Source organism: Mobula hypostoma, chromosome 8 (genome assembly GCF_963921235.1).
Source record: "Mobula hypostoma chromosome 8, sMobHyp1.1, whole genome shotgun sequence".
Classification (NCBI taxonomy): Eukaryota; Metazoa; Chordata; class Chondrichthyes; order Myliobatiformes; family Myliobatidae; genus Mobula; species Mobula hypostoma.
In genome coordinates, this window is record NC_086104.1 from 17,391,811 (window position 1) to 17,411,983 (window position 20,173).

General features: G+C 44.4%; 1 protein-coding gene across 2 annotated transcripts in view; it reads right to left on the reverse strand.

The window, feature by feature from the left end:
* Nucleotides 1-20,173, reverse strand: part of crim1 (cysteine rich transmembrane BMP regulator 1 (chordin-like)) — a 278,667-nt gene that overhangs the window by 61,128 nt on the left and 197,366 nt on the right. For both annotated transcript variants that reach the window (XM_063055529.1, XM_063055527.1), the window contains exon 8: nt 1,019-1,147. In XM_063055529.1, coding sequence (XP_062911599.1) covers nt 1,019-1,147 — 129 coding nt within the window. The remainder of the gene's footprint in view (nt 1-1,018; nt 1,148-20,173) is intronic.

The following is a 20,173-nucleotide window of genomic DNA, read 5'->3' on the forward strand; positions in this document are numbered from 1 at the left end:
CTTTAAAACTTCAAGGCATTGAACACTGTGCGCTATGAAGTGAGATATCACTTGGCTTCACAGTTGCTCTCAATGAGAATATGTGGAGCAACACCAGAGAAATGAACAAACAGAGGCTTTTCCCTGGCACGGGACCACAATGCTGAAGTGTCACAATAACAGCTTTTTCAGTTCATTTACTCTGTCTACAAAGAAAGCTCTTCGCCCGGTCTGATAGCTCACAACAAAGGCCTCATGAATGAACTAGGTGGCAGAGAACTGGAATAAATTATATATTTTCCACTTGTTTGGCTGCCATGACCAAACGTGTGCATAATTTACTTCACAAATATTTAGCATCTTACACAGAGTGCCTGTGCAACTCCTGTTTGCAAACCTGTTAGGTTCAGTTGGCGACAAAGACTGACTTCAATCTGTGGCATACTGCACACGCTCCGCCAGTAACCATGTATGCGTGCACATATACATAGACACATGCACAATCAAATCATTAACATGAAAGATATAGGAACCGAATTAGGCCTAATCAGCTTGGCTTCCATGGCAATGAACTCCACAAGTTCAAACACTGACCGGGTGAAGAAATTCCCTGTCACCTCAGTTCTAAAGGTAGATCCCTTTATTCTGAGGCCATTCCCTCGGATCCTAGACTCTCCTGCTAATGGAAACGTGTGTGTGCTTACATTTGCATATAGATACACAACTCCCCAGCGCATATACGTTCACAGAGAAATGTACTCATGCGGGCCACCTCTCTCTCTCGCTCTCTCACACACACACACACAGTTCAGTAATGTGCAGAATGACATTTGAACTGTATTGGATCATGTGTGAGAATGTGCCAAGCGTGCATGTGAACTGATTGACCCTCCTACGCGTGGAAGGCCCCGTTTCGTCGTGTTGCCCAGCGTGTACCATGGCCAACATGACTCAATACAAACGCTTAGTCGTATTTCTCGGCTGTCGTCCTCGCTCCGCGCGTGATCAGTGTGTCAGTACATAAATACAGGGCACTCACTCGTTTTGCACTGGCACTTCCGGCATCCACCGTTGTCGAGCTTGAAGCCGTAGATGCAGTCCCTCTCTGTCAGGGTACAGTTTCTCAGCTGCTCGCACACTGGCGGCCCGATGGTGATATATGTCGGCTCTGCAGCGGGAAGGGAGGAGAGATGGAGTGTGAGAGATGTTACAGGAGCTCACACACACTGTTCCCTTCTCGCATAAGCACGCGGGATTCTGCAGGTGCTGGAAATCTAGAGCAACGCATACAAAACGCTGGAGGAACTCAGCAGGTCAGGCAGCATCCATGGAGGGGGAGAAACATGCAACATTACAGATCCTATTGTCTGAGACATTGTCTAAGGTGCATTGTCTGTTCCAATAGTTCATGTGGATGTTAAGGTTTTCCCTGTATTAGATGAGTTATGAGGTCTGCCAATACGCTGACTGGCAGTGCTGTCATGACCAGCCCTACCTAGGAGAATAGACGGAAGGCTTATTCATCGCACGACCGCTTGAGGGGCTGTTTCTTAGGCAGAATAGCTATTGAATTTCCCTTTAAATCCCCTCCATTTCAATGGCGATTCACTGCACTGATACATTCCGAAGTGAATAGCATTGTTAAAGTCTTTTAAAATTTTAATAGCACACATCATTGCACATCAGCAAAATGGACAACATTTCATTAGTCAAGCATCCTATAGTGAAACTGGCTTGAAATTATGACTTTTATATATTTAAACATGTTTTATTCCATATCCATACTTTAACCACTACAGTTACTTTTTAGAATAGTTTAATCTTATAATTGTTGAATGCTGATTTTGTTGCATGTAGCACCAACACAACACAGCAAATTCCTAACACGTGCAAATGTATATGGTGAAGTAAGCTGACCGTTGACGATTGGCTATTTAGGAAGTCAGGCCACATTGGTGGGGACGAGAAACTGAGTTAATGTGTTGGGATGAAGACCCCACATCAGAAGTGTGAAGGAGACAAACTTGTGAGGCTGGAGGGAAGGAGATGTTTCCTTTATCGGAAAGTGTTTCCTTAACTAGGCTATCCAATAAACTTTATGTTTTAAATCCAGTATCATTCTCACTCCTCACAGGGCATCGGGAAATCTTCTCTGCTTGTTTTTCTCTGTAGCAGGGCATACAAGGAGGTATGGACTGAATCAGAGAATCAGACATGAGGGTTTGTGCTGGGGTCCTATTGGGTATCATTCAGGGAGTTACACATTACAGAAACCAGCCTCCTCTCCGCTGACTCTGACTACCCTTCTCACTGCCCCAGTAAAGCAGCCATCATAATCACAGACCCCACCCATCCCAGACATCCTCTCTTCTCTCCCCTCCCATCGGGTAGAAGATACAAAAGCCTGTAACCATGTACCTCCAGGCTCAATGACTGCTTCAATCCTGCTGTTATAAGACTACAGGACAACAAGAAGCACCATTTACAGGAACACCATTCACAGCTCCTACCAAGCTGCATCTCCATCTGGTATGGGAGCACCAGGGCATTGGATCAGAAGTCCCTACAGAGGACTGTGAGAACAGCCGAGAGGATCATGGGGGTCTCCCTCCCGTCCATCGGGGACATTTATCAAGAGCGCTGCATACGCAAGGCCCTTAGTATTATCAAGGATCCCACCCATCCGACCAGCATCCTCTTTGACTTCCTACCGTCAGGCAGGAGACTCCGATGATTAAAGACAAGAACGGTTGGCATGGGAAGCAGCTTTTTCTCTCAGGCCATTGGGCCTCTGAACTCCTTGCTGCATTGTATTCAAAGTGTCACCAGATAATTTGTACCGTACCCTACAATATTTAATTTACGTACTTTACTTCGTTTATCTATGCACAATTCATTTGTCGATTGAATTCTTACTTTCCTAAGTTATTGTGTGTTATGGGTCCTGCTGTGCTTTACACCCTGGTTTGGAGGCACATTTCTGGTTTGTCAGTATACATGTACATAGTTAAGTGACAATAAATTTAACTTGACCTGACTAGACCCCTCAGTTTACCTTGTTATGGCTTTGTCCTTTACTGTCAGCCTGCACTGCACTTTCTCTGTAACTGTAACACTTCATTCTACACTCTGTTATTGTTTTCCCTTGTCCTACCTCGATGTACTGATGTGGTGAAACGACCTGTATGGATGGCATGCAAAACAATGATTTTCACTGTCTCTCACTCAGCCGGTACATATGACAATAATAAACCAATTACCAGTGTGGCTTGGCCACAGAAATACTGCGGCTACAAGAGTGGGTTAGAGCAGGGCATCCTGCAGAGAGTGATTCACCCCCTGACATTTCACCATTTACAAGGCACAAGATTGGATGTGTGACGAATTACTCCTCTCTTGCCTGGATGAGTTCAACTTCAACACTCAATTTAGCTGAACACCATCCAGGTCCTTTTGATTGATATCTCACACACCACCTGAACTAGTTATTGTTTTCAGGACCCAGCACAGTGGCTGTGGTGTATACCATCTACAAAACACACTCAAGTTACTTGTCCTAAACTGTTCTGACAGTAGCTCCCAAATCCGCAACCTTAACCACTTCATCCAGTCAGGATTTCTGTACTCAGTAAACACTGTGAGGTTAAGATCTCTGATGTAAGGAGATAATTGACACAAGGGATTCTGCCAATGCTGGAAGTCCAAAGCGACACACACAAAATGCTGCAGGAACTCAGCAGATCCTAACTGTCCAGGCAGGAAATGAATAATCAGTCGGCAGTTCAGGCCAAGACCTTTCAGACCCTTCTGAAAGTCCTGAAGAAGGGTCTCGACCCTAAACGTTGATTGTTTATTAATTTCCATAGATATTGCCTGAACTGCTGGGTTCCTCCAGCATTTTGTTTGACGTTCATTGATCCAATCAAAGGAACTCTTCCAAGAAAGCAACAGAATTCCCCGGTCTCAAATCCAGAAATTCCACCATCAGACTGAGATTAAAATTCAAGTGCACATTGAAACACAGAGTGAAGTCCATCGCTTGCGTTAACAACCAACACACCAAGGGATGTGCTGGGGGCAGCCTGCGAGTGTTGCCACACATTCTGGCCGCAACAGAGCATACCCATAATACTCTGCAGAACAACACAGAACACGACTAAGCAGAAGACAATAGGCTAATAAACAACCACAGAACAAGCCCCTTTACTCTCTCCCAGCACATGTGGACACTCGTCAGCTCCAGGACAGGCCTCCAGGCATACAGACTTCAGCCACCAGTAATGACAACTTGGCAACATAAGGACACTTCACTGGAACGTAACTTCAGTGATCAAAAAATAAAGAGGCACACAGCGCAAGCGGTGGAAGAACTCAAAGGTTGAAGGTAAATTTACTATCAAAGTACATACAGTACTGTACAAAAGTCTTAAGCACCCGAGAGTTTTTAGATAGTTTCAGACTGTACGGCCTTCACAGAGGCCCCGATCTCAACATCATTGAGGCCGCCTGTGATTACCTGGACAGCCAAAATCTGCAGAAGAATAGTGGCCAGTTCCTTAAGGTGCTTGGAACAACCTACCAGCCAATTTCTCATAAAACTGCATGACAGTGTACCTAAGAGAATTGATGTTATTTCAAAGGCAAAGGGTGGTCTCACCAAACATCGATTTGATATATTATTTTTTTTTATTTACTGCTCTTTATAGTAAATTGTTTGATATTTTAAAACTTTTCATTTCATCATTTTTGAAAGCATCTTTGCTTTACAGATGTTTTTTTACACATGCTCAAGACCTTTGCTCAGTACCGTACATGTCACCACATACTACTCTGAGATTCATTTTCTTGTGGACATTCACAGTAAATACAAAAAAAGCACAAAAGAATCAATGAAAAACTGCACACAAAGATGGACAAACAACCAATGTGCAAAATATAACAAACTGTGCAAAAAAAACACATAATAAACAAACAAACAAACAAGTAAATAATATGGCAAACATGAGTTCTAGAGTCATTGAAAGGTTGCGAAATCAGTTTAGTGTTGGAGTGAATGAAGTTATCCCCTCTGCTTCAGGAGCCTGAAGGCTGAGGAATAATAACTGTTCCTTAACCTGGTGTTGTGGGCCCAAAGGTTTCCGTACCTCAATTAGATTTGAAGAAGCATTTAGCAGGAAGAAAGAGGGACAGAGACGCACGGACTTGGAGCCCAGGCACGACTGCTGATGGATTAAAGAACTGATAAAATGCTAGCATTCTGAGGGTGTGAAGCTAGAGCACGTCACAGAAATGGGGAGGGATCTGAAAACAGAGATACGAATTTCAGCATGAAGGCATTGCCTATCCAGTGACCAAAGCGAGACAGCAGGCACTGCGGATGAAGCTGAATGGGATTTGAATCAAGGTCAGAAGTCAAAGTCAGGTTCATTGTCATATGCATGGGTACATGTGAACACCGGTGCAATGAATCACGTACTTGCTGCAGCATCGTGGGAACATAGCATCATGTAAGCAGTACTCACAAAATAATGGAACATAAATTATACCAAATTTTACAAGAAAGGACACAAAGGACTAAAAAATACAAAGTCCACTTCAGTGCAGTAATGATTAGGGTTGTGCCAGTTGGTTCAAGAAATGGATGGTTGAAGAGAAGTAGATGTTCTTGAATCTGGTGGTATGGGGCTTTGGGCTTCAGTACCTCCTGCCCAATGGGAGCCGTGAAGAGATGGCCACCCCCCGTCCTGACATGTGTACCAGGTCTCCATTCCTTGCATGCAACAAACTGTGCCCCCTCTCAAAACAAGAGGCAAAATTGAAGGTGGAAAAGAAAGTTCTCTCTCATATTCCCTCTGCACCCCTTAACCCTTAACCGCAACCCATGCTTCCTGGTTTTAGATATCTTTTCAATGTGGAAATTTAGTCTATCTATCTAAGTGGTGACACTCTTGGCTGCCCCAGCACATCTGTGGGTATTAATGCAAATGACATGTGATAAATAAATATGAACCTGAATCTATGTCCCCTTACCCTATCTCTGATCCCCCGCCACCCACCTCTTTGTTTAGAGACACAGCACGGAACAGGCCCTTCCAGCCCAACGAGCCGCACTGCCCAGCAACCCACCTACTTCACCTTAGCCTAATCATAGGATAACTTACATTGACCAATTAACCTACGTCTTTGGAAAGTAGGGAGAAAACCACACATTTATGGGGAGGAACATACAAGCTCCTTACAGACGGCCTTGGAATTGAGCTCCAACCTTCCCCATCCCAAGCGGTAGAAACCACTACGCTACCATGGCGACACCACCCCTCCCCCATTCACTCTTCCTCTCTGAATTGCCAACCTAGGCCCGGAAGAAGAGGGTGTATCGTGTTCAGTGCTGCCCCATAATGAGGGTGAAACTTGCAGGAGCATCAAAACCTCCAAATGATCCATTCAGAACACATTTCCTTGCTGAGGAAAAAATGTAGAGAGTGAAGGAGAGGAGTGGTGGAAGTTAGCTGAGACAAAGGTCAGAACTGTAAGCCTTGTAGAATTTATGTGAAACCCTGCAAGATTAATGCAATTCAAGATTTAAAAATTAACTGGACTTTATTCTACTTAGCCAAGCCAGATGACTGAATTGTCCCAATCCTTTTTCTCTTTATTGCAGTGCCCTAAGTAAATCTGCCAACACCTCAGTGAGGGGAGCATTTTTCACATTTCAAGCGAAACTCAGCGGCTATTTACCGTGCAAGGAATGTCTCCTGGACTGAAGCTTATGGAGGCCAGAGGGTCGAAGGGCACTGGCATGGGCCATTTATCACCAGTCGGCTGTGGCTGTGAGGGAGCATGACAGTCCCCAGCATCAAATTAACAAAGGACTCGACAAAACAGAGCAACTGACGGTGCACCTGGTTACGTGCAAAAAATGCCACTTAATATCCGGCAGGTCAACATTGGAATCCAAAATATGGCCTGCTTAATCGGAGGTAGACGTCTTGCATGGCTGAAGTTTATGGCACATAATGAAACTGGATCAAATAAGGATTTGCACCAGACACAAAGACAGGGTTTAAATCCACCATGTGCCTAACAGAGTAAATGCTTGCTTTAGGCAGGTATGTTTAATGCTTGTACTGATGTCTCTTTTCTGGATTTGAAGAAGTTTATTGACAGTGTAACTGGCAGGCACAAACAGGATGTCCTCAGTGTTAGGATGGAAGTGCTTGAAGATAGAGATGAAACTTTGGTGACTATGTACACCCAGTGGCCACTTCATTATGTACACCTACCTATTAGTGCAAATATCCCATCAGCCAATCACGTGACAGCAACTCAATGCTTACGAGTATGCAGACATGGTTAAGAGTTCAGTTATTGCTCAGACCGAACATCAGAATGGGGAAGAAATGTGATCTGAGTGACTTTGACTGTGGAGTGATAGGCAGTGTCAGAGTATCTCAGAAACTGCCGATCTCCTGAGATTTTCACGCATTCTAGAGTTTACAGAGAATGGAAAAAAAAACATCCAGTCAGTGGCAGTTCTGCGAGTGTAAACGCCTTATTAGTGAGTGAGGTTAGAGGAGAATTGCCAGACTGGATCAAGCTAACAGGGAGACAAAAGTGACTCATTTTAACCACATGTTACAACAGTGGTCTGCAGAAGAGCATCTCTGAATGCACAACGTGTCAAACCTTGAAGTGGACGGGCTACAGCACCAGGCGACCACGGAGATACACTCAGTACCTAAGGAGTGGCCACTGAGTGTACTTGTAAGCATTATATAACCTGTGAACTACTGACTGTTGTGATATAGAGCAACAGAACCAGATCCCATGTGGCTTCAGAGACATCTGACCAACTACATCCGCCTAAGTGACGATTGACCGGCCGTATTTTCCATACACTCTTTTTCCTTAATATATACAGATGACATACAATTTTCAGAAGTATTATACTTAGAGGCAGAGTGAACGGCGAGGAGGATTGTTATTAACATCAAAAATATGTATAGGTATGAGGAATGGGTGGGTCGGTGACAGGGGATATTTAGTTATAGAATGGCCTATTAGGTGTTGCGTGAGATTGCTGGGGTAATGGGCCATTTGATGTTGGGTGAGATTGCTGGGGTAATGGGTCATTTGATGTTGGGTGAGATTGCTGGGGTAATGGACTGTTTGTTGCTGGGTGAGATTGCTGGGGTAATGGGCCATTAGATGTTGGGTGAGGTGGCTGGGGGAATGGGCCATTTGACGTTGGGTGAGATTGCTGGGAGAATGGGCCATTTGATGTTGGGTGAGATTGGTGGGGTAATGGGTCATTTGATGTTGGGTGATATTGGTGGGGTAATGGGCCGTTAGGTGTTGGGTGAGATTGCTGGGGGAATTGACTGTTAGGTATTGGGTGAGATTGCTGGGGGAAGTGATCTCTTTCAGATTGATAGGAAAAATGAATTATTTTCTGGTCTCCGGAGGGATAGAACTTTGCAGACTGATAAATGCAGTGGAGGGCCAGGCCAGAGGACATATCCAAGCTTCTGGACTGGAGCTTGAACCCACATTCTTCAGATTCAATGGAAATATCAACAGCTTCCTGTGGCAACACAATTTATCATACCTGAATCAAGGTGTGCGCCTACTTGTACTCCTAGAATCTCTAAAGTCTCTTTGCAAAGTTGGTGCTTGAAAGCAAGAGAGACAAATTCTGGAGGAAAGGAAATTGGAGCAGCAGTAGGCTGGCTCAGCTCCCTTGTTTGACCGCTAGGCATTACCAAGATTCATCTTGATATACAGTGGCATGCAAAAGTTTGGGCACCCCAGTCAAAATTTCTGTTACTGTGAATAGTTAAGTGAGTAGAAGATGAACTGATCTCCAAAAGTCATAAAGTTAAAGATGAAACATTCTTTTCAACATTTTAAGCAAGATTAGTGTATTATTTTTGTTTTGTACAATTTTAGAGTGAGAAAAGGGGAGAGGAGCACCATTCAAAAGCTTGGGCACCCCAAGAAATCTGAGCTCTCAGATAACTTTTACCAAGGTCTCGGACCTTAATTAGCTTGTTAGGGCTACGACGTTCACAGTCATCATTAGGAAAGGCCAGGTGATGCAAATTTCAAAGCTTTATAAATACCCTGACTCTTCAAACCTTGTCCCACAATCAGCAGCCATGGGCTCCTCTAAGCAGCTGTCTAGCACTCTGAAAATTGGAATAAATGATGCCCACAAAGCAGGAGGCGGCTATAAGAGCATAGCAAAGCGTTTTCAGGTAGCTGTTTCCAGTGTTGCAGCCAATGGCATGGGGAGCATTTCAGTGGTTGAGAGAAGAATGAATTCAATTAAATACCAGGAAATTCTGGAAGCAAACATCACACCGTCTGTAAAAAAGTTGAAGATGAAAAGAGGATGGCTTCTACAACAGGATACTGATCCTAAACACACCTCAAAATCCACAATGGACAGCAAGCTGAAGGGTTTGCCATGGTCCTCACAGTCCCCTGACATAAACATCATTGAAAATCTGTGGATAGACCTCAAAAGAGCAGTGTATGCAAGACGGCCCAAGAATCTCACAGAACTAGAACACTTTTGCAAGGAAGAATGGGTGAAAATCCGCCAAACAAGAATTGAAAGACTTTTAGCTGGCTACAGAAAGCGCTTACAAGCTGTGATACTTGCCAAAGGGGGTGTTACAAGTACTGCCTTGCAGGGTGCCCAAACTTTTGCTTCGGGCCCTTTTCCTTTTATGTTATTTTGAAACTGTAAAAGATGGAAATAAAAAAGTAATCTTGCTTAAAATATTAAAGAAATGTATCATCTTTAACTTCATGCCTTTTGGAAATCAGTTCATCTTTTACTTGCTTAGCTATTCACAGAAACGGAAATTTTGACCGGGGTGCCCAAACTTTTGCATACCACTGTACATCCCCCTGCAGAAGCTTACGTTTTGAACTGCAGCCAACTGAGACATCAACTTACTCAGAAAGAGAAAATAACTATTGATTGAGAATCAGGATGAAAGTTTATATGGTGGAAGGTTAACAAAGGGATCAAGTAATGAACAGAAAGCAAAGGTTCGTCAGTATTTTATTCCCTTATCTTCGCTGGAACTTCTAAACTGTCCGGGGGGGGGGGGGATTTCTGACGGCATGGTGAGAAATATGCAGCCACTGGGAAGATGGGACAGAGCAGTCTGGTTCTGCTTACATTGTAAATACATGCTGGTATTCATTTGTTTGTGCACACTTTGTTCCGTGACCGTCCTTTAAACTCTAACTTTATTAACTTTTACGACTGTACATATAGAATTCTTCATTTTTTTTTTGTGTATGTTTTATTCCTTAAGATTGTTGAATGTCACTGTGTTTTGGTGCATGTCATGCCAACACAGCACAGCAAATTGCCGGCACATTAATGGTCAATGTACACAGTATGGTGAATACAGTTGACCCTTGGTGGACTGGCTGCTCCTCCCCGCCTATCATCTCATTTGGTCTTGGACCCATGGAGGTGATCACACTCTCAACGGATCCAGAATCCTTGATCTCGCTTCTCCCTCTAGGTGGGCATAAGTGATAACTGTATTGAACGGTGAATAAGGTGGCTGGGCCAAGAAAAGGCTACGCACTTCACTGAGCCTGGAGGTTAGGCGGCAAATACTTTGTCACCAGTCAAGGTGATATCATCAGCGCTCAATTGAAATGTTGCTTCTGCCGAGTGCTCGCACCTATATTGGTTCGACTCTGGGTTCTGATTGGTTGGCTGTCACCCTATCCGCTCGTCTCTGCTGGGCCCCGGCCAATTGGACAGCTGAGTGATCTCCACTGGCCGTATCCCTGGTTATCGATTGATGTGATTTCAAACGTCATGGACTTTGCAGTTCTTTCATTGGTTGAAGATAAGCTCAAAGAGGATTTTGTGTATAGATTGTACTGGTGCAAGAAGTGCCAATCAACAGGACACATGGAGAGATTCAACACGGTGGAAAACAGATAACATTAGAGGGCAAGTACACTCAGTAGCCACTTTATTAGGTACCTCCTGTACCTAAAGAGGCCACTGGATGTATGTTTGTGGTTTCCTGTTGCTGTGGACCATGGACTTCATGGTTCGACATGTTGTGCGTTCAGACATGATCTCCTGCACACCACTGTCGTAACGCATGGTTATTTGAGTTACTGTGGTCCTTCTGTCGGCTTGAGCCAGCTGGCCATTCTCCACTGACCTCGGTGTCACTCGATGTTTTTTGTTTCTCACATTATTCTCTGTAAGTTCTAGAGAATGCTGTACATGTACATCCCAGGAGATCAGCAGTTTCTGAGAAACTCAAACCACTCTGTCTGGCACGAGCAATCATTCCATAGTCAAAGTCACTTAGTTCACACTTCTTCCCCATTCTCATGTTTGGTATGAACAATGATCGAACCTCTTGAACATGTCTGGATGATTTTATGCATTGAGTGACTGCCACATGATAGGCTGATTAGATTAATAAAGTGGGCACAGATTGTATTTAAGGTACGGGAAGAAAGTTCAATGGTTGTGTGTGGTGAAAGGATTTTATATGGAGTGGTGGATGCACAGACGACACTGCGTGGAGGCAGATATGACAGAGGTGTTTAAGAGGCATTTAGATAGGCATGAATGTAGGGGATATGGACCGTGCGCTGGCCAACGGATTTGGTTTAATTAAGTATCATTATCTTTATTATTTCAGCACATCATTCTCTTCCTGTCCTGAAGGGTCCCATGGTCTATATTCAACGCAAACAGACTCTTCAGCCCACTCAATCTGTGCTGACCATCAGCCACCCACTTAATCCAATCCAATATGAATCTCGTGTTATTCTCCTCACATCAGATCATCAATTCCCACCACTCTTAATTTTATGTTTTTTTCTTATTGAGGTACAGTACGGAACAGGCCCTTCTGGCCCTTACAAGCCTCGCTGCCCAGCAATCGTGGCCCAATTTACAATGACTAATTAACTTACCGACTGGTACCTCTTTGCACTGTGGGAGGAAACTGGAGTACCTGGAGGAATCCCATGCGGTCATGGGGAGAACATACAAACTTCTTATAGGCAGCAGCGGGAATTGAAGCTGGGTCACCTGTACTGTAGTGCCAACCACTATGCTACCATGCCACCCCTACCTACCATGCCGGGAGTAATTTACAGTGGCCAGTTAACCTGCAAATGTTCGGGATGTGAGGGAAAATGTGGAAATATGTATTGAACTTCGTACTTTTTGTAACCATTTGATGTGACAAAATGGAGTTGTACAAATTTGGAGTGCTAAGCTAATACGTTGCAATATACGTATGTGACTGAAGTAGCAAACAGAAACTACAAGAAATATGTTTACTAAAGGAATACATGACTGCACGCATGAAATGTACTGAACATCGTGCAAGAATAAGGAAGTAGCAGAGACGAGTCAACCACAGATTGTAGACGACAACACGTCTCGACACTGTATTCCATCTGCCATTTCCTGGCCCATTCTCCTAATCTGTCTGTCCTTCTGTAGCCTCTCTACTTCCTCTGAACTACTTACCCCTCCACCTATCTTAATACTATCTGCAAACTTTGCAACAAAGCCATTAATTCCATCATCCAAATCATTGATATATAATGTAAGAAGAATTGGACCCAACACAGACCCCTGTGGAACATCACTAGTCACCAGCAGCCAATTAGAAAAGGCTGCCTTTATTCCCGATCTTTGCCTGCCAGCAGTCAGCCTCTGCTTTATCCTTGCTAGAATCCTTCCTGTAATACCAAGGGCTCGTAGCTTGTTAAGCAGCCTCATGTGTGGCACCTTATCAAAGGCCTTCTGAAAATCCAAGTACACAACATCAACACATTCTCCTTTGTCTATCCTGCTTGCTACTTCTTCAAAGAATTCAAATAGATTTGTCAGGCAAGATTTTTCCATTGAGGAAACCATGCTGACTGTGTCCTTTTTTATCAGGTGCCTCCAAGTACCCTGAGACCTTATCCTTAATAATCGACTCCAATATTTTCCCAATCACTGAGGTCAGACTAACTGGCCTATCATTTCCTTTCTTCTGCCTCTCTCCCTTCTTGAAGAGTGGAGTGACAAAGGCTGTAATAAATCTAGTCAAGAAGAAATGAAAAGCTTACAAAAGGTTCAGAGAGCTTGGTAATGTTAGAGATCTAGAAGATTATAAGGCTAATAGGAAGGAGCTTAAGAAGGAAATTAGAAGAGCCAGAAGGGGCCATGAGAAGGCCTTGGCAGGCAGGATTATGGAAAACTCCAAGGCATTCAACAAGTATGTGAAGAGCAAGAGGATAAGATGTGAAAGAATAGGACCTATCAAGTGTGGCAGTGGGGAAGTATATATGGAACCACAGGAAATAGCAGAGGTACTTAATGAATACATTACTTCAGTATTCACTATGGAAAAGGATCTTGGTGATTGTAGTGATAACTTGCAGCAGACTGAAAAGCTTAAGCATGTAGATATTAAGAAAGAGGATGTGCTGGAGCTTTTGGAAAGCATGAAGTTGGATAAGTTGCCAGGATCAGATGGGATGTACCCCAGGCTACTGTGGGAGGCGAGGGAGGATATTGCTGAGCCTCTGGCGATGATCTTTGCATCATCAATGGGGATGGGAGAGGTTCCGGAGGATTGGAGGGTTGTGGATGTTGTTCCTTTATTCAAGAAAGGGAGTAGAGATAGCCCAGGAAATTATAGACCAGTGAGTCTTACCTCAGTGGTTGGTAAGTTGATGGAGAAGATCCTGAGAGGCAGGATTTATGAACATTTGGAGAGGTATAATATAATTAGAAATAGTCAGCATGGCTTTGTCAAGGGCAGGTTGTGCCTTATGAGCCTGATTGAACTTTCGAAGGATGTGACTAAACACATTGATGAAGGAAGAGCAGTAGATGTAGTGCATATGGATTTCAGCAAGGCATTTGATAAGGTACCCCATTCAAGGCTTATTGAGAAAGTAAGGAGGCATGGGATCCAAGGGGACATTGCTTTGTGGATCCAGAACTGGCTTGCCCACAGAAGGCAAAGAGTGGTTGTAGACGGGTCATATTCTGCATGGAGGTCAGTGACCAGTGGATTGCCTCAGGGATCTGTTCTGGGACCCCTTCTCTTTGTGATATTTATAAATGACCTGGATGAGGAAGTGGAGGGATGGGTTAGTAAATTTGCTGATGACACCAAGGTTGGGGGTGTTGTGGATAGTGTGGAGGGCTGTCAGAGGTTACAGCGGGACACTGATGGGATGCAAAACTGGGTTGAGAAGTGGCAGATGGTCAACTATGATGGCAGAATATAGTATTAATGGTAAGACTCTTGGCAGTGTGGAGGGTCAAAGGGATCTTGGGGTCCAAGTCCATAGGACACTCAAAGCAGCTGTGCAGTTTGACTATATGGTTAAGAAGGCATACAGTGTATTGGCCTTCATCAATCATGGAATTGAATTTAGGAGCTGAGAGGTAATGTTGCAGCTATATAGGACCCTGGTCAGACCCCACTTGGAGTACTGTGCTCAGTTCTGGTAACCTCACTACAGGAAGGATGTGGAAGCCATAGAAAGGGTGCAGAGGAGATTTACAAGGATGTTGCCTGGATTGGGGAGCATGCCTTATGAGAATAGGTTGAGTGAACTCGGCCTTTTCTCCTTGGCGCGACAGAGGATGAGAGGTGACCTGATAGAGGTGTATAAGATGGTGAGAGGCATTGATTGTGTGGATAATCAAAGGCTTTTTCCTAGGGCTGAAATGGTTGCCACAACAGGACAGAGGTTTAAGGTGCTGGGGAGTGGGTACAGAGGAGATGTCAGGGGTAAGTTTTTTACTCAGAGAGTGGTGAGTGCGTGGAATGGGCTGTCGGCAACGGTGGTGGAGGCGGATACGATAGGGTCTTTTAAGAGACTTTTGGATAGGTACATCGAGCTTAGGAAAATAGAGGGCTATAGGTAAGCCTAGTAATTTCTAAGGTAGGGACATGTTTGGCACAACTTTGTGAGCCGAAGGGCCTGTATTATGCTGTAGGTCTTCTATGTTTCTATTTTCCAGTCTTCCGGTACCATTCCAGAATCTAGTGATTTTTGAAAATTTATTACTAATTCCTCCATGATCGTTATGGGGGCCAAGCTGATTTGAAGAGCTTGAGAGTGGCTTCGAGCTGCATGACGAAATCTGGGCCCAGAGTGAGTCGCTGGGCATCGTGGTCTAGACCTGCGGTCTTTCGCAGCAGCAGTGCCTGGGTCCCAATGCAATGTACAATGCGCTGTTTAGACAATTTAACGCCGGCCCAGATTGGAAGTGAGAGCCAATGACACTCACTCTCCATGATGTTCACTTCTCTCTCCAGGGCACTGGAGTCTTTTACTGTTCCGTAGCTGGAGCAATTTAAATGCCAGCCCAGATAGACTTAAAAGGCAGGACAAGAGCCGATTTTGATTGTTCTTTGCAATGGTCATCTCCATGGCAGTGAGGCCATGAAGACTGCTCTGGCTGCTGTGCTCCATGTCTGTTAATATGATGAACTGATAAGCAGGGCTTTGGGCCTACTCTGGGCTGCTCCAGTGTTCGGATCTAAGGACTAATTTTTGGTTCAGAATGCTGTTGTTTGCTTCAATTGTTCATATGACTTGTTCTTTTATTTCTTTATTCTCACTGGGTGTTGCAATTTTACTTCTATTCTTTTTTTTTTGATTTCTTGCTTTGTGGCCACCTGTAAGCAAGCAAATCTCAAGTTGTATAATTTATACATTCGTTAATAATAAGTGAATCTTGAATCTTGGGCATCGAGGGGATGATGAGCTAAATGGCCTCCTTTTTTTATGCTGGATGGCGGGGTAGAGATAGGTCTCTATCAAAGGAGGTGCAAGGTGCTCCTTCCCGCCACTAGCCTGCAGGTCACCCTTAATCAAGGTGTAGCATCTACCTAGCCCCCTGGTCAGGGTCACGTGAAGCCATGGGAGCAGGTGGTGGATGGTCGCATGAGCAGCTGGTGCATATCACCCAAGTCCTGGTTATGTGACCACCGACGCCAGGCAGACAACCTCTGAAGAGTAAAGACACTGCCCAGAAGAACGCAATGGGAAACAACTTCTGTGGAAAAAAATTGCCAACAACAATAGTGGTCAAGGGTGATATCATCCGACACAGCATATAATGGCATTGATGAAACTTCTAAGGCTCTCTGAGAGGGATGCGAATCATTGGAATTTGCTACACAAAGGTGTGCATAGAGTGATACAGCACAGAAACAGGCCCTTCTGCCCAACCGGTCGATGCTGACCAAATTCATCCATTTGCCAGGTTTGGCCTGTAACCAACTAAATTAAGCACTGTCCAGTTGTCATTTAAAAACTGATAATGTACCTGCCTCACACTCTTCCTGTGACAGCTGATTCCACATAGATCCTTCGTGTAAAAAAAAAAGTTGTCCCTCAAGTTCCTCTTTGTTCTCACCTTAAGCTTATGTCCTCGAGTTCTTAGTTCCCCACTCTTGTGAAAAACACTGAGTTCAGTCACCCTAACCGTGCCTCTCGTGGATCTTGAATCACTGAATATATTCAAGGCTACTGGACGGCAGGGGAGTCAAGGATGATAGGGAACTGGCAGGAGCTGAGGGCAATGATGAAATTATTGAATCAATGAGCTTAGGGGGGAATGATAAGGTTGGCACTGATATCACATTAATTGACTTATAGGCCTTGCTCTGAGAAGCAAAATGTCAACTGAATGCACGTCCTGTTTACAAGTTAATAACTATTTTCCTCCAGGAATTAAGCTTGGTTTATAGCCAATAACCATGCTACTAATAATTGTATTTTCTGGTGAGGAAACTTATGTTTAGGGCATCGACACACACGTCAACAGGGTAATAATTAAAAAAAAATTAGCAACACAATTTTTATGTGACAACTTAAGAACCGCAATCGAGGAGAATGAATTACTGAGCCTCTTGGCCATACAATAACACAAACAATGTTGAGTAAAAGAGAGGGCTGTAAAGTATAAATAATACAGCAGGCAGGAGAGTGGAAAAAAACACTATTTGAAAGGATCTTGCACAACATTTCCATTGTATCCTGTGAAAACATTCCATCGGCCTTTCTGCCTCTCATGTGTAACATTCTTTCCACTTACTCGGATATCTGAGCTCCAGCTAGGCTGCATAATCCCAGGTATCTGAAATGCCTTGGCAGGGGACGCACCCGCGGAGAAAAGGCTGCCCTGCCACGATTGTTTCACTCATTAGATGGCTCCCCTTCAAGGTCAACAGCAGTCATGGCGGCTCAGAGTTGCCATGGAAACCCAAATTAAAAAGTTATCGGGGAGATTGGGGGGGGGGGCACGATTACAGGACAACGATGACAGACAGATACACACACCCATGCAGAGTAAGCACAAATCACAAAATGCACACAGACTCATACACAGAAACACTCACATACATGTCTGCACAGATGCACGTGTAAGATCTCACACTGGAACACACTACACAACACACATACTTAACATACACACATGTGTAAAAATGCATGTAAGAGCACACAGCACATACTTAAATGACTTACATGTAAAAACACATATACACATGTAAAAATGTATGCCAGAGCACACAACACACACATACTCATGTATGAAAATGTATACAAGATCACAGAATACACACATACTATACACACGAAGACACAAATGCACACTTAAATAACACACGCAAAGACACATACACACACAAACTCAGGCACAAGAACACACACTTACATTCATGCCTGGACAGATGCACATGAAAAACCTCTCACAGGAACACACAACACAATGCACATACTTCACACACAGGCAGTCACACACCCCTATATGTGTGAAAATATATGGAAGAGCGCGCGCGCGCGCACACACACACACACACCCCTATTCCCAACTCCATCCCTATGTGCAAATCATTGTTCTCATATGCCACAATAGCCTGTGGACAATGCCTCGAGTTTGCGAGATTGGATAACCACCACAGTGCCACAGCAGTGTGCTGCAACAGCTGCTAAATGCAATGGGAGAACGCAGTAAAACTCAGCTTATTCTTGCGATTAATCATCTGGACATGGACAATACCTCATAGCCTGAGGTGAAACTGGTCAAGTTTTTTATCACTTAACTTTGAAAACGAGAAGCTTTGTAAGATGTGGACCCTTGGGGTCCTGTGTGCTAAAGCCAGATTGAGTATCAACATGACGTGGTTAGAAAGAGCAAAAGTCAGTCCATGTTGCCACTTAAATCTCATTCTGAGTAATACTTTCCCACAGGGCAACTTCTTCTTGAATTAACTTAGCCGCTACTCTTGTCTGCATTATTAGTGATATCAAGTTCATGTACTTTATATCAATGCCTGCCACCACATCATCTCTCGGCAGCCCCCACGCAGGAGAAATGGTCAGGCCATCTATCTCCGGGGGGGGGGGGCCACAGGGTGTAGCAGCTACAGCAATCACCTCACAGCACCAGAAAGCACCGTTCGGGATTGATTCCCACTGCCGTCAACCCCCATGATCATGTGGGTTTTCTCCGGGTGCTTCGGTTCCCTCCCACATTCCAAAGGCGTACAGGTTAGGGTTAATAAATTGTGGGCATGCAATGTTGGTACCTAGCACATCTTTGGGGGGGGGTGGTGTTAGTTGTTAACAAAAATAACGCATTTCATTGTATGTTTCAATGTACATGTGGTGAATAAACCTGAATTTGAAATCCGAAATGCAAATATCTAGTCTTAGAATTAAGCGAAGAGCAAGTTGTTAATTTAAATAACTAACGTACATTGTCCATGGTTTGTGAATGAGTGCAGAAACTGCAGGGAGCTGATGATGGTGTGGGGAAAACAAAAACAACAAGATGAATATAGTGTAGATGGTTGATAGAGGCAAGAGATTCTGCGCATGCTGGAAATCCAGAGCAAACACACAGGAAACGCTGGAGGAGCTCAGCAGGTCAGTCAGCATCTACGGAATTGAACAAGCACTCGAGGTTTCGGGCCGACACCCTTCACCAGGACTGGAAAGATGTCAGAATACAAGGTTGGGGGGGTGGTTGGAGGGGAAGGAGTACAGAAGGTGATAGGTTAAGTCTGATGGGTGGGGGGGGTAAAGTTAAAAAGCTGGGAGATGATTTGTGGAAATGGTAAGGGGCTGAAGAAGAAGGAATCTGTGGGAAGAATGGTACATGCAAGAGGACACCATGTACCATGATTGGCGGGTGAGGAGAAGAGGGACCAGGGGGTGGGGAAAATACTGGTAGCTGGAGAAATCAAAGTTCTTGATTTTGATTGGGATGCACTTGAAAGGCTGAAGGGCTTTTTCTTTTCCCCAAGCTGCATAACTGAAAAAGTAAGGACTGTCCTGAAACTTGATGGACAGCAAGCAGGAACAAGATGCTAGATTCATCTTTTCATGATGCCATACACCAGGGAACACTGTCAACACGGGCTGAACCTGGTGTCAGGTATGTTCCTATCAAGGTGACACACTCTACCTGCATTGACAGAGCAAGTACAAAACATCTCCCTGTGGAAAAGACCAGGAACTCATTGCCCTGGAACTACAATGGATGCAGTCATTCCAACATCTAACATTTAAATAGACTAGCCTCAAGTACAGCATCACACACAAAATGCTAGAGGAACTCAGCAGGTCAGGCGACATCTATGGAGGGGAATAGGCTCGAAACGCTTTCTGTTTATGTCCCTGGTTGATGATCGTGCTGCCTTTCTTTTCTTTCTTAGTTTCATGGCTACCTAGAGAAGAAGGATTTCAAGTTGTGTACTTTGATAATTAATGAACCTTTGAACCTCCATAGATGCTGCCTGGTCCGCTGAGTTTCTCCAGCATTCTACGCGGGTTGTCCAAGAGTTCTAGCATCTGCTGAATCTCTTGATCCACAGGTTTCTAGCCTCCTGGTATCTGCTCCCCCCTACCTTTTTTCTGATATCTCTCCTCCTGATCCAGCTGTCTCCCATCAACATGATTCTTACCCCTCCTCTACCCTCTCCATCTGCCCATCAACCACCCACTGGTTCCCCTCCCACTCCCCTCTGCCCTCCCTATATTCCAGGTTCTACTGTCTTTTCACAGATTCCAACATCTTCAGCCCTTTGTCCTCTCCACTTTTCACCTCCCAGCTTCTGGCACCATTCCCATTCTCCCCTCACCCATC